Source organism: Vombatus ursinus, unplaced genomic scaffold (assembly GCF_900497805.2).
Source record: "Vombatus ursinus unplaced genomic scaffold, bare-nosed wombat genome assembly UNPS02005286.1, whole genome shotgun sequence".
Taxonomy (NCBI): domain Eukaryota; kingdom Metazoa; phylum Chordata; class Mammalia; order Diprotodontia; family Vombatidae; genus Vombatus; species Vombatus ursinus.
The window spans coordinates 3,243,467-3,264,847 of record NW_020945064.1 but is presented as its reverse complement, the minus strand read 5'-3'; the positions used below and the strand labels follow the sequence as shown (position 1 = coordinate 3,264,847).

At 42.0% G+C, this 21,381-nt stretch overlaps 1 protein-coding gene across 1 annotated transcript; it reads right to left on the bottom strand.

The window, feature by feature from the left end:
* Positions 1 to 317: 317 nt before the first annotated feature.
* Positions 318 to 20,920, bottom strand: NQO1 (NAD(P)H quinone dehydrogenase 1). Its single transcript, XM_027847592.1, has 6 exons — positions 20,747 to 20,920; positions 15,357 to 15,521; positions 15,126 to 15,256; positions 4,852 to 4,965; positions 2,741 to 2,842; positions 318 to 1,002 (listed from the first exon to the last, which is right to left on the bottom strand). The coding sequence occupies exons 1-6, from the start codon at positions 20,751 to 20,753 to the stop codon at positions 697 to 699; spliced, it is 825 nt and encodes a 274-aa protein (XP_027703393.1). The 5' UTR covers positions 20,754 to 20,920; the 3' UTR covers positions 318 to 696.
* Between the last annotated feature and the right edge of the window lie 461 nt (positions 20,921 to 21,381).

Sequence of the window (21,381 nt, the reverse complement as noted above, 5' to 3'; positions counted from 1 at the left end):
ATCATCAATGAAAAAAAGATGGATGTCCAATAAAAGAGAAGCATTTAAAGGGTGAGGGAGGGAGCCTGACACCCCTGAATCACAAATACAGTGAAACTTAAAAATCATAGCCCCTATTATATAGAAGGTTAGGACCTACTATTGAGTGAACATAAATTAATTAAATACCTTGTAGGTTTTGAAACACAAATAGGGTGAGGATAGGATTTTAGACACAAATATGCATGACCAAGAAAAGGTTTGCATAGTCTTGCTTTTTCTTAGAACAATTCATTTGCTGTGGGCTACTCTTTTTTAAATTAAGAAAAACACTCATGTGAATAAACTTTTTTTTTAATTTTAAAATACATACACCGTATCCTGATTTACATAAATTCCAACTCTTGTTCTGCAACAATAAAAGCTCTATTAATCTCCAGTGTTTGACATACTATATTTATAAAATCCAAGTAATAAAAAGAATTAGAGACTATATCGGGTTTAGCCAACTCATGGGACAATCCTTAGAACCTGCTAAAGCTAAGAACTCAAATACAAAAAGTATCTAGAAGCTTTTGAGTGCCACTGAACTGTCATCCCCACTTGATCCCCCAAAATAGATGAAGGGGGAGTCCTGGACAGTCAGGTCAAGAAGACTTTAAAAGTGAAATTAGGTAATTAGATAAATTCTTAAAAGAAAGTAAGTATTGTGGTGTTCTATTTCTTGGCTTTGATCTGGTTGTCAGTTGGGATGCCTTTGCCTAAGTGGTGGCCAACAGAAAGCCCAACTTTCTTGGTTTTTTGTTCTTCCTGCACTTCTTTTTTCATCAAGAATCCCGACTGAAAATTCAGATCAAAGTAGCTGCTTGGAGCAAAGGACAGTGGCTTCTCTTCCCAGATGTTTTCCAGGCGGTTTTTCCATCTTTCCAGAATCTGAAGCCGTTCATCTGCTGGAGTGTGCCCAATGCCGTAGATGAGCTCAGGTTCCAAGACTTGGAAACCACAGAAATGCAGAATGCCACTCTAGAAATACATGAGAGACAGGGATGAGTCAAAGAATGCTTTCTGTTTCCTGTTAGAATGCATGGGGAAGTACCCAAGTTACCAGAATGTTTATAACTAAGCTGCTCTGTGAAATAACCTAGGAAACACGTCTACTTACATCCTAGCTTCTATTGGCAGATACTGACTGACTGACTGACCCTGACAGCTCGGTGCCCCAGACACAACTGTCGGACTGATAAGTTTCAGGGTAGATGCCAAGCTGCACTCACTGGGAGGGAATTTCCTTACTAGAAGTATCCTGGACCAATGAAATGGCAGGTTCCATCCAAGAGACTGGAGTCTAAAGAGACAGATAGAGGAGAGAGACAGACAGACAGAGAGAAAAAGAGAGAGACAGACAGACAGAGAGACAGAGAAAGGGAAGGAGAGAGGGAGGGAGAGGGAAAAAGGAAGAGTGATGGAGTGAGGAAGGGAGGGAGACAGAGAGATATGGAAAGAGACAAAGGGAGAGAGAGAAAAGAGAAAAACAGAGAAAGGGAGGGAGGGAGAGAAATTAGGGAGAAGAAAAGGAAGAGAGGGAGAGGGACAGACAGAGACAAAGAGACACAGAGAGAGAGAGAGATGAGGTCAAAGAGGAAGAACTGAACTTGACATTTCCTTTGTCTAGGGAATTCCCAAAGAGAAAACACCTCTAACAAAGCAACAGCTGCTTTATTCACACTTGGGTCACTGAGGGGTTGAATGACTTGGCCTAGGCCTATACCAAAAAAAAGACCAAAGAAATAGGAAAAGGTCTTCCATGTGCAACAGTACTTACAGTAGCTGTTTTTGTAGTCTAGGCCAGCTGTTCTTTTCTCCGAGGGATTCCCCTCTAGACACTCTACCAGCTAAATGATCCAAGAAGCTGCAAAAGCTGCTGGATGTTCTATGAGTCTTCACTCATTGGAGCAGCAGCTCCTTCAGCTCCTTGAGAAGTCAGGCACCCCACCCAAGGCACCCCAAGGGCTATTTCATGGTACTCGCCCTAAATAACCGGGTTCCGAGGGAGCCACACGATTCACATATCTACAAACCCCACCCTCTTTATGAAAGACAGCGCCTCATTTCTGTAGCGGTCATTGAAAAAGGCAGTAACATTGGCACAGACAGTACAATCTGTTGAGAAGGTTGAAAGGTGGTATCAGAGGGAATGAACAAGGATTTGGTAGAAAGAGCCTCTGAGAATGAGAACCACCATGCTTTTGGCTTTTTGTTTGGGGCCAGGGGTCTGAACCTGCAATTTCATCTTCAGAGGGACCTTCTAGGATGGAAATGCTATCCACTGAGGAACATCAGTCATTCTTCTATAACTTAGAGCTGCCTGGAGCACTGACAAGAAAATTTCCTTGGGTATGGCCATATGGCTAGTGTGAGCACTGGATCTGGAATCTGAAAGAACTGAGTTCAAATCCTGCTTTAGATACCTACAAGGTTATGACCCTACACAAGTAGCTTAATGTCTCTCAGCTTCCATCTCTTCATCTGTAGACCAGAGATGATAATCTCACCCATCTCACAGGATTGTTGTGAGGAACAAGCGACATGATATATGCAAAGTATTTTGCAAACCTTAAAATGCTATATGAAGGGTGGCTATCATTACCATCAACACCTTGTGTCAGAGGTGGCATTTGAGCCCTAGTTTTCTGAATTCTCCAGGAGGATACTTGGTCAAAACGTTCATTCATTAACCCAAAATACACCAAAAATAAGGTACCTGAATTGGCCAGAGAATGACATTCATATCCCCATGGACACCAAGCAGTGAATACATGGAGCCACCCCCTCCAGTGGTGATGGAGAGCACTGCCTTCTTGTTCTGTGGAAGAAAAACTTCATTATTCTTCAGCCCGTTGAAAGATGATGCTGGTGGTGACAGGAGATTAATGAGGTAGCTCCAGGGAAATGACTGCATCATCCTACCCTATGGGCTGTTTATACAGCTGAACACAGTGGCACCTCCCACCTCCACCTTACTGAGGATGACTCTGCAGAAATAGTGACAAAGGAAATGGAGAACAGGTGGGATATGGATGGAGAGGGGAGGATTCCATTTGTGGGAGGGTGGCCACTGAGGTCAAGAATGTCATATTTTGTGAGTGAATATAGCAGGAAAAGGGAGCCTTCTATGGCAGCTGCTGTCTCCAATGATGGCACTATGAAATGAATATGATCTAAAAGTAGTCTCCAAAGTAGGGGCTGTGGATGACTTCCTAATTGGTTTCCCCTCTCCAATTAATATTCCCAAAGGTCTAAGTCATTCTGACTCTAGAATCAAATATTATTTCACCTTTATTTCATCCTTTTAAAATTTCTATGTCTACATAGAAATTTTATAATATACATCATTTTAGTATCCTGATACACATATTTAATAATGTAAATTACTTAATACATAATATATAATGTCAATATAATAATTATTAGTATAGTAATACACATAAATAATATATATAATATGATATATATTAGGGATATATACCCCTAAATTTTTAATGATGGGGTGCTTTATAAAAAATTTTTTCCAAAGTGGCAGGGCAATTGTGTTTTTATGCTTGCTTCTCCAAAATACCATGGGGTAAAAAGAAATCTGGGGACAAAGGCATTTGAGATAGTATCTACTACACTATAAGATCCATGAGGTCAGGGGCTATGTCTTATCTAAACTCTGCATCTCCTCTACTGAGTGGCCACATTCAACAAACATTTAGTAAGGTCTACACTTAATAAATGTTGAATGGATATATTCATTCACTTCATAAATGTTTGCTGAGTGCATAAATGAGTCAACCAACAAATGCATTTATTAAGCACTGACTACGTACCAGGCACTATGCTGAGAACCAGGGATGGAAAGACAAAAATTAAACAGCCCCTGCTCTCAAATTAGGGAGAAGAAAAGGAAGAGAGGGAGAGTTGAGGCAGGGAGATTCCTTCAATGGTTCAGTCTAGAGGAGATAAGACCCTGAACCAAGATGATGACTGTGTAAATAGAAAGCAGGACTCAGAAGCCAGAGATGTTGTGGAGGTAGACATGGTCAGATTTAGCAACACACTGAATATGTGGAGCAAGGGCAAATAAGAAGTTAGGGATGGCTCTGAGGCTACAGCAGCCATGTGCTTAGAAGTTTAATTTGTTAAATGCCTCTCTGAGGAGAGGAGCTTTCTCTAGTTTGCCCTTGTATCCCCAAAGACTGGCCACCCATGAGCATAGGTTATGGACCAAGTGCGCCTGAGCACCTGGCTAGCCCATGCTCTCTGCCCACCTGTAGGCCTACCATAGCCCAGGTACATAGTAAGTGCTTAATTAATAATGGCTTATTGGATTGAATTGAATATAAACGCTCGGCAGACACCATGTTGCTGATCAGGATAAAGTTCTAGATGGAGGGCTGTCTCAATTAAATGACTCAGACTCTGGAACCTGGCCTTGGTGACTCATCTTGGCCACTGAGGAAAAGAGGCCACATCCATTATTTTGTAATGGCCTTTGACCAGGCCCCAGCAAACCATTTAGATAATGGGAATCTTGGACCGGGAGATACTTAAAATTGATGAAAAAGGAGAATAAAGTTTTTCCTCTCTTACATTGTTTTAGGCCCAAAGAATAAATATAGCATTACCTGAAAACTGCCACACATACAGAAATATCTGTTCCCCTCACCTACTGTTTTCTTCCTCCCCCTGTTTAACTTATAACACTTCCTAAACATCCCCCCAAAGAAATGGAGGTTGATTCTGATCCCTGATCATCTTTAGAGTTCTGTTCTGAGCTAGAATATAGCTGAAACCCAAACTACTACAAGAAAGCCAGCCCCAGCTGCCTACCTTAAAGGGCCCCTTGTCATACATGGTGCTGTATGAAAAAGCAAATTCTCCGATGAAAACTCTTTCAAACCAACCCTTCAGGATGGCAGGCAGTCCAAACCACTGCAGTGGAAACTGAAAAACAAAATGGAAGAACAAATTGGTTAGGAGGTTTTTGGGGGGTTTTTTTCCGCTTGTTTTTTTGGCAGAGTAGACAAGGCTCAGAAGCCCTTTTTTGGAGACTTAGAGCTAGGAGGAACCCTAAAGACCATCTACCCCAACTGTCTGATTTTAGAAATGAGGAAACTGAGGCTCAGAAGTGAAGTAACTTGCCTTCAGCCTAGTAAGTGCCTGAGGCAGGATTTGAACCTAGGTCTTTTTTATTCCGGGAGGCAGCTTGGTATACTGGGAGGGGCACTGAATGTGGAATTTGAGGTCCTCAGTTCAAATCCCATCTCTGATCAGTGTGACTTCGGGCAAATCACCTCACCTCTCTGGGCCTCAGTTTCCATATCTGTAAAATGAAGGGATAGACTAGATGTTCTCTGAGATTCCTTCCATCTAAAGAAGTATAATCCTATGAATCCAAGCCTGGCATTCTATCCACTCCACCAGAGGGGTCAAACATGGGGCCCATACATAACTCTGCCAGATTAAAATGTAATTGGGAAATGTTTAACAAAATAAAGGATGTTAATTCATGATTTTCTAAGTTAATATGCTGCTTGCAGGGATCTATTTCTATTTGAGTTTGACCCCCTCCCCATTCTACATCATGCTGCATTAAAGATGCTGGAGGTGGGGTGGGAGACAGAGGACTTCCCAACTCCCGCAGAGTAACTAAACTTCTGCTGCCCCCTAGCATCCTTTCTTTTTGACTGGAACAGTCCATTATTTAATCAAGCATCAAGAAAAAAGAAAACTGTTAGTCATTATCATTCCCAGTATTGTCCAGGGATACAAATGGATGGGTGTGTCTGAATATGCCCAAAGTTTGATAAAGTATCACCTCTGCCTGCAAAGTTGAGGTAGAAATGGTTAAGGTTGAATTTACTTTCATAGTATGGTCCAATCAATATTTTTCCAGTAGCCTGACTAAGGCTACTGGAATAAATATGGTGGTTGGAAAATGGAATGTAGGTACCTCCTCCTTATAAAACCACAGGCTTTCACTAATTCCTGCAAACAGGAATTGTGAGCATTTGCTCACAATTGTCCTGGGGCTGGCTAAGGGATTTCTTCACAAAGGAAAGTCTTTGTAGAATGCTGTTTGATTACTAATCCTTAATATGACATAATGGGAGTAAACACTGTTTAAACGTTCTTTAATCATTTCAGTTGTGTTTGACTCTTTGTGATCATCTGGGGTTTTCTTGGCAAAAATACTGGACTGATTTGCCATTTCCTTCTCCAGATCATTTTACAGATGAGGAAACTGAAGCAAACAGGATTTAGTGACTTGCCCAGGGTCACACAGCTAGTGTCTGAGGTCAGATTTGATTTCAGATCTTCCTGACTCCAGGCCCAGCACTCTATCCCCTACACCACCTCGCTGCCCTGGAGTAAAGAATAGATTTTCTCAGTGGTGGTACATGAATGTAAGAATGGAATATTGTGATAAATGTGACAAATACAGAGAAGCGTGGGAAGATTTAACACCAACTAATGAAGAGTGAAATGAGCAGGGCCAAGAGGACAACATACACAAGGAGGACAGCAATGCAAATGGCAGGAGTCACCATCACGAAACCACTCAAAATGGACGTTGCAAAATGACAAAGAGCGCTTGGGCCCACAGAAGATGCATGAAATGACATCCCTCCTCACTCCTGTGCAGGGATGGAGGTGTGCAAGCTTGGAGCGCCACATGCACTGTCAGCCTTTTCTGGATCATTTGTCAGGTTTGCTGGGTTTGCCCCTTCCATTTCTTTTTCTTTTCTCCTTTTTTTTTTTTTTTTTTGTTTTAATAAAGGATGGCTCTCTGGGAAAGAAAGGGCGTGGGCTGTAGGGAGAAATGTAGGCAATGTAAAAACAAAGATGTCAACAAAAGCTTGTTTTTTAAAATAGATGTTCTTCTGTGCCCAAAGGGTTAGGAAAAGGACCCACATGTACAAAAATATCTATAGCAGCTCTTTCTGTGGTGGCAAAGAATTGGAAATTGAGGGGACGCCCATCAGTTGGGGAATGGCTGAACAAGTTGTGGTATATGAATGTAATGGAATACTATTGTGCTGTAAGAAATGATGAGCAGGCAGAATTCAGAAAAACCTGGAAAGACTTACATGAACTGATGCTGAGTGAAGTGAGCAGAACCAGGAGAACATTGTACACAGTAACAGCCACACTGTGTGATGACTAACTTTGACAGACTTAGCCCTTCTCAGCAATGCAAGAATCTAAGACAACTCCAAAAGACTCATGATGGAAAATGCTGTCCACCTCCAGAGAAAGAACTATGGAGTCTGAATGTAGATCGAAGCATGCTATTTGCTCTCTCTCTCTCTTTTTTTTGTTTTGTTGTTGTTTCTTCTTTCTCCTGGTTTCTCCCATTGGTTCTAATTCTTTTTTACAACGTAACTAATGTGAAGATATGCTTAATATGAATGTATATGTATAGTATATATCAGATTGCACGTCATCTTGGGGAGAGGAGGGGAGAGGGAGGGGGAGAAAATTTAGAACTCAAAATCTTAAGGAAGTGAATGTTGAAAACTAAAAATAAATAAATAAAAAAAATAGAAAATCAATAATAAAATAAAGTAACTAATTAAAAAATATGTTCTTGGGCCCTTACAGTTTTAATTCTATGCTCCCATGTGCTCTGTGTGTGTGTGTGTGTGTGTGTGTGTGTGTGTGTGTGTGTGTGACCCCTCTAGCAGTCTGATGAAACCTATGGATCCCTTCCCAGAATATTTTTATGCATAAAACAAAACACATAGGATTATAAAGGAAGCCAATGGTATTGAAATGCAGTTATTAAAATAAGCAGCCTTGTTCTATTGGAAGGTTGAAGTCCCTCTCCCTCCCATTTTAGTCTTAAAATGTAATGACTGGGGTCTTATCTCCCAGTTGCTTTAGGTCTAAAATGGCACGCTCAGTCTTTTCCCCCTCTGCCTCATATTCTGTGCCTATGGTCCACTCAACGCAGTTCAGACCAGTGGAGAAAAAAAATCAGCCTGAGTGACAGCAGTGGTCATTGCATTGGTATCTAAAGGAGATGGGTCTTGGTTCATCAGGACTTCAGGAACATCCATGTCTGCGCTCTCAGAAGCAACTGCAGGGCTCTTCAGTTTGGCTGGTTTCTATTGTTTCAGCTCCAATTTTCTGCTTTCAATTCTCTTTTTTTGGTACCCAATTGGAAGATGACAGGGACAAGTACTTGAACTTTAGGAAACCTCTCTCACTTGGAAGTCTTAGAAGAGGGCTCTTTTGGACTTGACCAAATTAGTATATGCCCACCAAAGGGATGGCTCAGGCAGCTTGTGGCCATTAATGGCTCTTTTTAGGAGGGGAGGTGTGATGCCAGAAATTCACAATCTGTAGACATCATTAGATTTTTCACTGAATTCAGTTACTTGTGCTGCAAATATTATTAGTAACATATCTAAAGAGCAAGCAGTCTTTGGCAGTGTGCCTCATATTAAATCAAACGTGAAACATTTTTAAAAATAGCTAATATCTAGCATTTACATAGTGCTTTAAGGTTTGCAAAATACTTTACAAATATTATCTCATTTTAACCTCACAAAAACTCTGGCAGGTAGGTGCTATTATGTCTCATTTTACAGATGAGGAAACTGAGGCAGACTTGTTCATGGCCACACAGCTAATAATCAGTGAATGAACTTAGCTCTCTGTGTGTCCAGGTCTAGAACTTTATCCATTGTACCATCCTTCAAAATTTTTTACCTCTTCTGTACCTGAGAGTGCTTAACATCATGTTATGCCCTTAAGGCCAAATTAGGGGGAAAAACACAAACCAAAACAACTTTTTCTTAGAAAGAGAGGTTTCCTATAAGCCTGATGCCTTCCGAGCTCTCTGATGGGTGAATTGAAGGTTGCTCATAAGAATTACTTAATGTATTCAGACTTGCAGATGCAACTCCAAACTTGGCAACCCATGTTTAGACCAAACTTTTGGTCCCCTGGGAGAGTTTTTCAAGTAGTCGTCCAGGAACTAACTATTGTACACAATAACTGAGACCTACACATAAATAGGAGAGCAGGGTAGTTAGCTAACTGTCAGGCAGCATCACCACAACATTAGGAACTGATGGAAAATCTGGAGGGTGAAATCATATTATTGTTGTTGTTCTGCCTTCATTCTTGAAGAGGACCAATGACATCAGGAGGGTACTGTATTGACTTGCAAGTGACTTGGATTTAATTGAGGCAGAGTTATGCAAAGTCATCAGCTCCAGTCTCTCCTCCAGAGTCATCAGAGTCCAGTGGCAAGGCATAGATCAGGATGACTGTAGATGGCCCCGGACGCAGTGGGTGACCTTAGCCTTTTTAAGCTAAGGTCTTTCCCAGGTCTCAGTTTGTGTGAGGCAACACCCATTCAGTGATTTAAAGCTAGGTAAGAAATGAGGCAAAAGATGGCCTAGTTTGTCTACTCAAAAAAAAAAATTAAACTGGGCAGGGGTGACCCTCAGGGTTTCTGGCCAGAACAGAAACAATTGCTATTTACACTCACTCTAAGCCATCAAAACCCAAACAATGAGCAAGTGAGGCTTGGGCTGGGATGTATTATTGGCCAATCAGTGAGAGCCAGAGTGATTTGGGGTTTAAAGGCATAGTCAAGGAGCTCTATTTGAATCCCAAAGGGCTTTATCAAAGCCTGGTTTTCCAGAGCTCTATTTCAAGAAATCATAAATGAAAACTATATGAGACAGAAGAGTTCATTGTCCCAGTTTTTCTAAAAAACAAAAACAATGCTAGAATAAATAAGTAGGGAAAGCCCTCTACACAGCCAAAAATGTCTCATTTAAGACATTGGCCTAAAAGCCACTAAGGTGACCTTGATGACCCTGATCAATGAGAGTAAATGAAAGATTTAGAATAATCAAATTAAGAGGGGTGGACTGCAAGCTCAGTATGAGTCAGCAATGTGACGTGGCAGCCAAAAAAAGATGTTGCTCTGCCAGAATAAGGAGATCCTCATAGGATCTGCACCTTCCCTTAAGATGCAGTTCAGCCGCCATCTTCTGCATGAAGCCTTTCCTTGCGAGTGCCCTCCCTCCTGAACTAAATTGTATTAAATACTTTGTCTACATATGTGGTTATTAATTTTATATTTATTCTGAATATGCTATATGTAGTTGACATTTCCCTCATTGGAATATACACACATTGTGAGTAGGAATTATTTAATTCTTTGTATGTGTATCCTGAGAGTCAAACACAGCGTCTAGAACACAGTAGGCATTTAATGAATGCCCTGATCTGGTCAGAGCCAATCTGGAGTTCTTTGTGTAATTACGACCACCACAGCTTAGAAGGGACACCAATAAGATGGAAAGTTGCCAGAGCAGAATAACCAGGATGATGATGGATATTAAAGCCATATATATGAGGATAGGCTGAAGGAACCTGAAACAATTAACCTGAAGAAGGAAAGGCTCAGGGTGCATGTTAGTTGTATTTGAGTGTTCAAAAGGCTATCCCATGGAAGGGTGATTTAACCTTGTCCTATTTTAGCCCCAGAAGCCTCAAACTCATTGGTGAGGTAGGGAGCTGTCCACCCCAAGCATGGGAAGGCTTTCCCTGGAGGAAGGGATGGATAAGAACAATTTGTTCCAACTGCCATAAAGGCAGCTTAGAGCTTAGTCAGACATCAAAGATGCCAAGGTCATCCACTGGCCAGGACAAGTCGTCCTGACTTGTCTTGCCACTGGACTTCCATGACTCTGGAAGACAGACTGAAGCTGATGACTTTTTGCAGCTCTGCCTCACTTAAATCCAATTCAAGTGAGTCAAGACATCACCCCGTTGGGGGCAGCTAGGTGGTGCAGTAGATAGAGCTCTGGCCTTGGAGTCAGGAGGACCTGAGTTCAAATCCAGCCTCAGACACATGACACTTACTAGCTGTGTGACCTGTGTAACCCCGATTGCCTCATCAAAAAGAAGAAAAAAGGGGCAGCTAGGTGGCTCAGTGGATAGAGCACCGGCCCTGAAGTCCGGAGGGTCTGAGTTCAAATCCGGCCTCAGATCAAACACTTGACACTTACTAGCTGTGTGACCCTGGGCAAGTCACTTAACCCCAATTGCCTAAAAAAAAGAAAAAAAAAAGAAGAAAAAAAAAGACATCACCCCATGATGTCACTGGTACTCTTTGAAACAAAGGACAAAAAAACAACAACAATTTAGCCCCAGAGAGTAGAACTAGGAGTGGGACTTCCAAAGAAACAAATTGAGGCTTGAGATCAGGAAAAACTCACAACCATTTAGACCCGTTCCCAAGTCAAATGTGCTGTGAAAGGGGTAGCAGAGGCTGCTTCAATGGAAGTCGTCAGGTAGTTCACCCATTTGCTGGGTGTGTCATGGAGGGGATTCTTGCTCAGAGTTAGACCGAATGGCCACCACCACCGAGATCTCTTCCAGCTCTGACATTCTGTGATTCTGTGGAGACTGACTATGAGGCATACATATATGGCAGCAGGCTTCAGAGCAAGGAAAAGAATGAGAGGGCAGTGGTCTTCTGCAATCTATTGTATGATTAAAAGACCTGGGAATGCCTCAGAGAACAACAGTCTTCTAGAAAAGATCAAATACTATAATGTAAAAGTGCTTAGCACAATGCCCGACACATAATAGGTGCTTAATAAATGCTGACTCCCCTCCCCTTTCCTAAGAAATTTTGCCAGTGTCATCGAGGTCCTATTCTCAACCTCAAAAGGCAAGATTGGATCAGTAACATGGAGTCATTGAGGGTAGTCTTTTTTTTTTTTTTGGTTAGGCAATGGGGTTAAATGACTTGCCCAGGGTCACACAGCTAGTAAGTGTCAAGTGTTTGATCTGAGGCTAAATTTGAACTCAGGTTCTCCTGAATCCAGGGCTGGTGCTCTATCTACTGCGCCACCTAGCTGCCCCCAAGGGTAGTCTTGTGAGCACAAATGACAGATTTACGAGTAGCATGTTCTCGCAGCTCTAGCACAGCAGGCTACAGCAGGAGAAGAGGTTTCAGAAAGAAGTGTTAAGAAAACCTACTGAAGGAGAGGGCAGCGAGGGGGAACCATAGTGCACAGAGTGCCAGGCCTGGAGTCAGGAAGACTCATCTTCCTGAGTTCAAATCTGGCCTCAGACACTGTGTGACCCTGGGCAAGTCATTTAACCCTGTTTGCCTCAGTTTCCTCATCTGTCAAATAAGCTGGAGAAGGAAATGGAAAACCACTCTGGTATCTCTGTCAAGAAAACCCTGAATGGGGTCACAAAGAGTCAGACAATGACTGAAAAACAACTGAACAGATTTAACTGGGAAGCAATAGCTGTAGCTAACGTAAGAGTCGGGGGAGTGTTGATTGAGAAAACCATTCAGGTCAGACACACACCACCATATACAGCAAGAACAAAATGCCGAGTCTCAATCAATCAATCACAGGCTTTATATTATGTGTGATAAGCCCTCCGATGGATCTGAGCGACGGTCGACAGGCAGAATGTTCACACAGACTGAAGAAACCCCATCATGCCTCTTAGCTCCTTTATACAATATCGACCCAGTCTCAGAAGAGAGGGATCTCAAACGTCTGGCAACAGAGAGGAAAGAGGGGGGATAACAAGAAATGAGGTGGAAAGCCTCAGCAGCCCAGGGGCAAGCATGGAAAAGAGAAAGAGGAAGTAAGATTGAGCTGTGGTTAAGAAAAGAGAGACAGAGAGGTTCAGACTATGTTACCAGAGGTACCTACCTCTTCAAGGACCGAGGGAAATGCCTCCCAAAAGGCCTCTCTCTTAAGATGTAATTATAATAATCGACATGGATATGGTGATTTAAGGTTTGCAAAGCCTTTGCATGCATTATTTCTTTTCTTTTTTTTTTTTTTAGGCAGTTGGGGTTAAGTGACTTGCCCAGGGTCACACAGCTAGTAAGTGTCAAGTGTTTGGTCTGAGGCTGGATTTGAACTCAGACCCTCCTGACTTCAGGGCTGGTGCTCTATCCACTGCGCCACCTACCTGCCCCTGCATGCATTATTTCATGAGATCCTTACAACAACCCTGTGGGCTAAGGGTTGTGGGTACTATTCTTCCCATTTTGCAGGTGAGGAAACCAAGGCAGAAAGAGGTTAAATGACTTGCCTAGGATTACACTGCTAGTAAGTGTCCAAAATGATGTTTGAATCCCCTTCTTTTTAACTGCAAATCCAACACTATCCTCTGCGTCAATGGATTATGAAATAGAGATGAAGTAATTTGTTGTAGGTAGACCACAAACATCCCAGGAAACAGAGAGAGGGAAAACTGCACGCATCATCAGACCCCATTACGAATGGGAAATCAATGGTCATTACACTCATAAGCTACCACGGGGAAAATTAGCTGTCCCTTATGAAACTTCAGTCAATCTCATCCATACACATGAATAGCCAGGCACTCAGCTGTCATCTTCAAATATGCATAGACATGTAATATATAGGAAGTAGTACCACTTGACATCATATTAAGAGGTTGCACTGTACAGTGGATAAAATGTTGGATTTGGCGCAAGGAAGACCCGGGTTTAAATCCTGCCTCTTACTATTTGGTTGACCATATAAGTCAAAGAATCTCTCTGAGCCTGTTTCCTCATCTGCAAATAAAAAGGGATAGAGTCACTACCAGTGATTCCAGGGGGAGGATGAGGAAATTCCTTCCTCCTTCTCTGCAGCTTACAGTCTTAAAGAGAAGCAAAGCTCTCCAAAGAAATCATGGTTGGTCATCATGGTATTTTATATTGTCAAAGAGTTGCCACGGTCTCAGAGAAGTTAAGTGACTTGTCCAAGGTCATACAGTCATTATGATTGAGCTTTCAGTGTCCTAGGTAGTTCTTTCAGAAAACAGGTTGCCACAACAACCAACCAAATTCTAAAGGACCTGTGATGAAACATACTGCCCACCACGAGGTAGGTGAGGGAAAGAATGCATGCATGCATGCATGCATGTATATGTGCATGTGTATATCTACATATATATGTAGATATACACACTATATATGTATTAATATTATATATGTGGGTATGTATTTTTTGGACATGGTCAATGTGGGAATTTGTTTTGCTTGACTATACATGCTTGTAGCAAGGGTTTTGTTTTTCTTGCTTTCTCAACGTGGAGAGGATGTGGAAGGAGTGAAGGCATATCTTTGAAAATAAAATAAAATTTAATTTAAAAGATAGGTTGCCAGCAGGTTGTTAATCTGTTTCAGTGAATGAACTTTTCACGCCAGAAGTTTCCTGCACTGTTCATACAAAGAAAAAAAAATAGGATGGATTCAAACTCAGTTCCTCCTGGGTTTGAGGCCAGCTCTTTATCCACTAAACTACATGATCTTAGGGCAGCTAGGTGGCACAGTAGATAGAGAGCAATTGGGTCTAGAGTCAAGAAGACCTGAATTCAAATCCAGCCTCATATACTACCTATGTGACCCTGGCCAAGTCACTTATTCCTGTTTGCCTCAGTTTCCTCATCTATAAAATGAACTGGAAAAGGTAAAGGCAAACCACTGCAGTTTCTTTGTCAAGAAAATCCCAAATGGGATCACAAAGAGTCAGACACAACTGAAATGACTGAACAACACATACATTATCATCTATAAAACAGAGATAATAATACCTACACTGCCTACTTCCTAGGGTTTTTGTGAGTCTCTAATGATACAGGGCATGTTAAATGACTTTGCAAACTTCAAAGGATTATACAATTATCAGTAGTTATGATTATATGATCAAGCACTTTTACATACAATCTCATTCTATCCTCACAAAGGTTCTTTGAGGTAGGTGGAGCAGGTGATATTGGTCCCATTTTATAGAAGAGGAACCTGATACAACATGGGATGGGGCTTGCTTAAGATCACACAGATAGGGGCAGCTAGGTGGCGCAGTGGATAGAGCACTGGTCCTGGATTCAGGAGGACCCGAGTTCAAATCTGGCCTCAGACACATATAACACTTACTAGCTGTGTGACCCTGGGCAACTCACTTAACCCCATTGTCTAGCCAAAAAAAAAAAAAAAGATCACACAGATAATGAAAAACAAGCTGGACATTAATGGAAGAAGCCAGTTTCCCCATACTGCTCCCCCTCTCCCAGTCCAATACCTGAAATATCACAAGATCTGCATCTGCTAGCTTCTTCTGTTCAGCGACAATGTCCGAGCTCAGCCTCCCCTCCTTGTAAGCCTGAACAGATTCAGTTGTATACTGAAAGTTGTCAGGGTCCTTTAGGCCACCTGAAGAAGGAAGGAGAAGGGGGACTCAGAAAGTGGTGGCCCACAGGAGACAGTACTAGGTCCAGAGGGCTCAGCCCAAAGAGAGTAACAGACCAGGTACCTGTGATGTCCTTTTTGGAGATCAACGGATTAAAATTCAAGGCATACAGGTCCGACACTGTGACGTGCCAGCCTTTCTTCTTTAAAGTCTCCACAGCGGCTTCTTTCAAGGCATAGTTGAACGACGTCTTCTCTGAGTGAGCCAGAACTATCAGTGCTTTCTTGCCTGTAAAAGACATCACAGGAAACACAGAAGTAATGAGTGACCAGCCAGCGGTGTTTCCGCTGGCGTGAGCCAGCCAGTAGAGCCATAGAGATCACTGGGTTAATCAAGACGTCATATGTGCCTCAGAGAACGTAAGCTCTTTGTTTGAAATTTTGAGTTCCATATTCTCTCCTGTCCTCTCTCCCCTCCCCTCTCTTTGAATACAGATTATATACATGTGCAGTCATGTAAAACATTGCCATATTACTCAATACATATATATTTTTTCAGAGCCTTGGCTTCAGTTGTCAAAACCAGGATGAATTATTCCCTTGACCCAGAGTAGTTCACAGATAGCTTACTCAGATCACAACATTGGTAAACAAACATGCCAGGGAAGGTGCCCAACTAAAGGAAAATGGCTGAATAAGCTATGGCAGCCAAATGTCATGGAATACTATTGTACCATAAGAATCAATGATTATGTATGATGAGGTGATTCTAAAAAAATTAAAACTGTAGGGAGAGAGAAAAAGGAGTAATTATCTCATACAAATGAGGCATATAAGGAAAAGTTGATACAGAAGAAACTAGTGGGGGAAGGGTAGGTAGTGATGGATTGGGAATGGGTTAAAGAGGGAACAACATCTACATCTAGAAGGGTATAAAAGTCTTCTAAATATAGAAAGAAATAAAGAGAGCAAGAGGATAGGGTGGGGGGAGAGGATAAAGGAGAGACTCTTGGAGGGGTGGGTAGGTTAAGGAATAGGAAAGCAAGGTAGTGGGAAGAAGTGAAGTAGAGGAATAGGGTGAGAAGGATAGAGAGGAAAAATAGGAAGGAGGAACACATACAACAAGTAATGATAGGTTAGAATGTGAATGGGGTGAATTTACCCATAAAATGGAAACTGATAGATTAAAAATTTGAATTCAACAGTATGTTCCTTTCAGGAAATGCTGTAAAAATGAGAGATACACACAAAGATAAAATAAAAGTCAGGAGTAGAATTTATTATGTAAAAAAAGAAGGGGTAATAATCATGATCTCAGATGAAGCTAAAGCTAAAATAGATTAATCAAAAGAGAAAAACAGGGACATTACAGTATGTGTCAGCAATATTATACATATTTTAAGGTGAAGGCATTGTTGAAGTATAAAATGGATAATTTTGATTATTTTAAATTAAAATTTTTTTTGTATAAATAAAACCTATGCAGCCAAGAATAGAAGGGATACAGAAAATCGGGGGGAAACTTTCATAGACAATCTCTCAGATTGGATGTGATTGGGTTGGAATATTGCTGTGGTGTAGGAAGTGATGAACTTCGATTTAGAAAAAATGGGAAGACTTGAACTTATGAAGGAAGATGCTATTCACCTTCAGAGAAACAGATAACAAGTGGAAATAGGCATAGTACAGTCTTACATAGCTGTGTATGAGTGTATATGTGTATATATGTTTATAGATATCTACCTATGTGTATATATATCCACGCTTAATTGCAGCCTTTTGTAGCAAGGGAAACAGTGACCATGAACTTGGATAGACTTCAAGAGACAGTAGAGGATAGAAGGGCCTGGTGCTCTATGTTCCATGGAGTCACAAAGAGTCAGGCACTACTAAACAACTGAACAACAACAACAACACAGTATGATAAATATTGAGGAATTCCAGATTCTGTCCAGGTTATAGGGTCATAGATTTAGAGTTGGAAGGAAACTTAGAAACCAGAGTCTAACTCTTATTTTATAAATGAGGAAACGGAGGCCCCTACAGGTGAAGTGAGGTGCCTCAGGTCACACAACTAATAAGTGACTAAGGCAGGATTTGAACCACGGTCTTCTCAGCTCCAAGTCCAGCATTCCCTCTGCTGAATTTGAAAATCACTTAAGTTCAGTGGATTTTTAAATTCTTTTTTTTTTAAATAGGGGGACAAAAGAGGTAAATGTAGGACCTGGAAAAGGGAAAATGCCTTTGACTACCAAAAGGATCTGCAGCTCCCTCTCCAGCCCACCTGGCTTCTTTATTCACGCAATCACGGATTTCAACACTAGACAAAATGCAGGCATGTTATGGCCAATAGCTATTTACTTTGTCATTTATTTTCACATTAGTCATGTTTTGAGTTGCCTGTACAGTTTAATTTGCAAAGGGCTGAAAAGTTGTTGGTTTTTTCCCCATTGGCTTGTTTCAATTCTTTAATAATAAACATTCCAAAATACATTCTACATTGCATAAAGAAAATCAAATTGGATTTCCCCTGTTCATTGGCTAAATTAGATACAGGTAGACCCAGAAGGAAAAAGAAGAGACAAGTCACTGTTTAAATTATTCAATCATTTCATTTGTACTTAAATCGAGTTGTCTTTCTCTCTCTCTCTGTCTTTCTCTGATTCTCTTTCTCTGTCTCTGTTTCTCTCTTAATGTAAAGTAAGATTAAGAGGGGGTGAACGTTAATAGTTGGGGGGATGAGGAAGGGAAATGAAGGGGGAAGTACTCCATTTGTCCTCTGGAGGAAGCTGAGGGCTCTGAGAAGGCAGGTCAGGAAGGAAGACATTCAAGAAATGCAGGACCACCTGTGTGTGAGAGCACCCAGTCAGTCAGTCAATCAATAAGCATGGGGCAGCTAGGTGGCGCAGTGGATAGAGCACCGGCCCTGAAGTCAAGAGGACCTGAGTTCAAATCCGGCCTCAGACCAAATACTTGACATGTACTAGCTATGTGACCTTGGGCGAGTCACTTAACCCCAATTGCCTCACTTTAAAAAAAAAAAAACAATAAGCATTTATTAAATTCCTATTATATGCTAAGCACTAGAGATACAAAAAAAAAAAAACACAAAAGACAGTCCCTGCTCTTAAGAGCCTCACAGTCTAATGGGAGAAACAACATGTAAACAGCTATGTACAAGCAAGATACATACAGGGTAAAAAGGATGTAATCAAAAGAAGGAAGATATTAGCAATTGGGAGGATTGGGGAAGATTTTAGCTGGGACTTGAAGGAAGCCACAAAACAGAGATGAGGAGGGACAGCATTTTATGCATGGGAGACGGCCAGTGAAAATGACCACAGTTGGGGCAACTAGGTGGCACAGTGGATAGAGCACCGGCCCTGGATTCAGGAGGACCTGAGTTCAAATTCGGACTCAGACACATAACACTTACTAGTTGTGTGACCCTGGGCAAGTCACTTAACCCCATTGCCTACCCAAAAAAAAAAAAAAAAAGAAAGAAAGAAAATGACCACAGTGGGGAGATAGAGGGTCTAGATTGAGGAACAGCAAGGAGCTCAATATTCCTGGATCCCAGATCCCAGATGTCCCGGAGTAAGGTGTAAGAAGACTGGCAGTTGTGGGGGCGGGGGGCAGGTTGTGAAGGGTTTTGAATGCCAAATATAATTTTATATTTGATTTGGAAGAGATCAGGAGTCACTGGAGTTTACTAAATGGGGGTGGTGGGTGACATGGTCAGATTCATGCTTTGGGAAGATTAATTTGACAGCTGAGTGGAGGATGGACTGGAGTGGGGAGAGACTTGAGGCAAGGGGACCAAACCACAGATTACTGCAATAGTTTGGCAGATATGTTACAAAGTAAAATCGATTGAACTTGGCAACAGATTGGCTATGGAAAGTGGGAAAGAATGTTGAGGATGGCACCTGGGTTTCAAGCTGGGTGACTGGGAGGGTGGTGGAGCCCTCTACAGTAAGAGGAAAGTTAGAGAGAAGGGAGGGTTGGGGGTGGGGTGGGGAGGGGAGACAGGAAGATAATGAATTCAGTTTTGGACCTGTTGAGTTTAAGGTGTCTCCAGGATGCTCAAATCAGGAAATTGCCCCAACCCCAGAACGGCTGCCGGAGGAACTGGAGGAAGAGAGAACTAAAATAAAATTAGCAAAGCAATAACCATCGAAAAACATCTGGTACTGGTAAAGAAAAGACCAATATTTGGAACAAGTCGTAAATGAATGAACAAATGGTGATATATGAATGTTATGTAAAATTGTGCAGAAAATGACAACTGTGAGGAAACTGGAGAAACATGGGAAGATAGATGTGAGCTAAGCAGGACCAGAAGGATGATACACATAATGACTACTAATAATGAAGGTGACAAAAAACTGATACCAAAGAAGCCAAACTCCGAAAAATTGCAATAGCCAATCTTATTCCAACAAGAAAGAGGATGGTGTGGCACTACCTCCTCTAGACAGCAGACTTGGAGGTAGAACATCTCATGCATTAGTCACTGAATAAGTAGTTTTTCTTTGTTACAAGGATCCAGGGGTCACACAATAGGTTAAAAGCAGAATTTGAATCCAGGTCCTTCAACTACATAAAATTTTAAAGCTTTTGCACAAACAAAAATAAATGTAGGTGGAATAAAAAAGTGTACAGTGTGGGGGGGGGGGGGGGGGGAGAAGGGAATCTTCTCATCAAACACTTCAAACAAAAGTCTGATAGCCAAGAAACATGGGGAACTGATGAAAATATTTAAGGTAAAGAGCTATTCTCCAGGATGTGAATGGGCAAAGGACACCGATTTCAAAAGAAGAAATGTAAGACATCAATAATTCTATTTTACTTGCTCCAAATCACTCCTAACAATAATAATAATAATAATAATAATAATAATAATAATTGAGGGGGTTGAACTACTAAGGTCTCTCCAATTCTAAAATTCCTGAGATTATATGAGAAAAAACAGAGGTCGTTCTCAAAGTTTCCTTCGGTCAAGAATGACTGAATAAATACCTACAGCATCCCATTCCTTTAATCCTTTATTTTGAAAAGTTAGGTTGAAATTATAGAGGAGGGTGGGACAGACTTAAATAATGCCAGTTTAGTCCCCGGTAAAAGAAAAAAGAGTATAGCCCTCCTGGGCATGCCATTTCATGGGAGGGTTGACTTTCCAGGTCATGGGGTCATGAAGAGTTGGACATAACTGAAAAACCACTAAACTATATGGGGGTGTGTGTGTGTGTGTGTCCATGTGTATACACACATGCAAATATGTACATATACACACACCTTCAAGATATATATACATACACATATATGAATGTACCTTAAAGGTTTGCAAAGACAAATTGAGAGAAACGTTGGCTCCAGACCTAGAAAGGTACCAATCCTCAGAGCCAAGCAGAAAGCTACACCCACGGGGAACTTGGTGAAGTCTCTGGGAAGGAAGGGGCCACTGCCCAGGGCAGGACCGGGAGGGCAAGGGAGGAGAGGGGAGACACTCACCCGCCATCAGTCCTGCAGAGCGGGGCAAACGCAGCTTCCAGATACCAGCCGATTCGCCAAGAATCCCGACCCAGGCAGTGAGCGGCGTCTACGCTACGCGGTTAGTTCTGCGTCCACGTCCAGCCCACTTGGAGTAGGAAGTCAGCAGGCAGGATCGGACCGCGGACTGAATGAATTCCCAATGTTTAGTGGGCGGAGTTATCCCGGGACAGAGGGGTGGGGAGGAAAAGAGAAGTGGGGAGAGAGGAAAGAGAGGGAGGGAAAGGGAGCAGAGAAAGGGAAAAGGAAAGGGGGGGCACAGGAGAGAAAGGGGAAGGGGACAGAGAGAAGGAAAAGCAGAGGGAGGGGAGGGGGACCGAGAGAGAAGGAAGGGGAAGGGCAGAGGGAAAGGTACAACTAGTTGTGTGTATGTGTCCCTGGGTTAGTTGGCAGACTGGGGGTCGTGTATGAACGACCCTGGTAGTTGGGTTGTGTGTGTCTGTGGGGTGGAGTGATCCCAGGTTAGTTGTCAGGGCAGCAGGATTGGGGGGGGCGGGGGTGCTGCCTTGCTAGATTGGGATGCCACTGTCTCTGTTCAGGATCAACCTGGGACCTTAAGAGTGGTCAGTGTGATGGAGCGCTCTGTGATAGCGCCC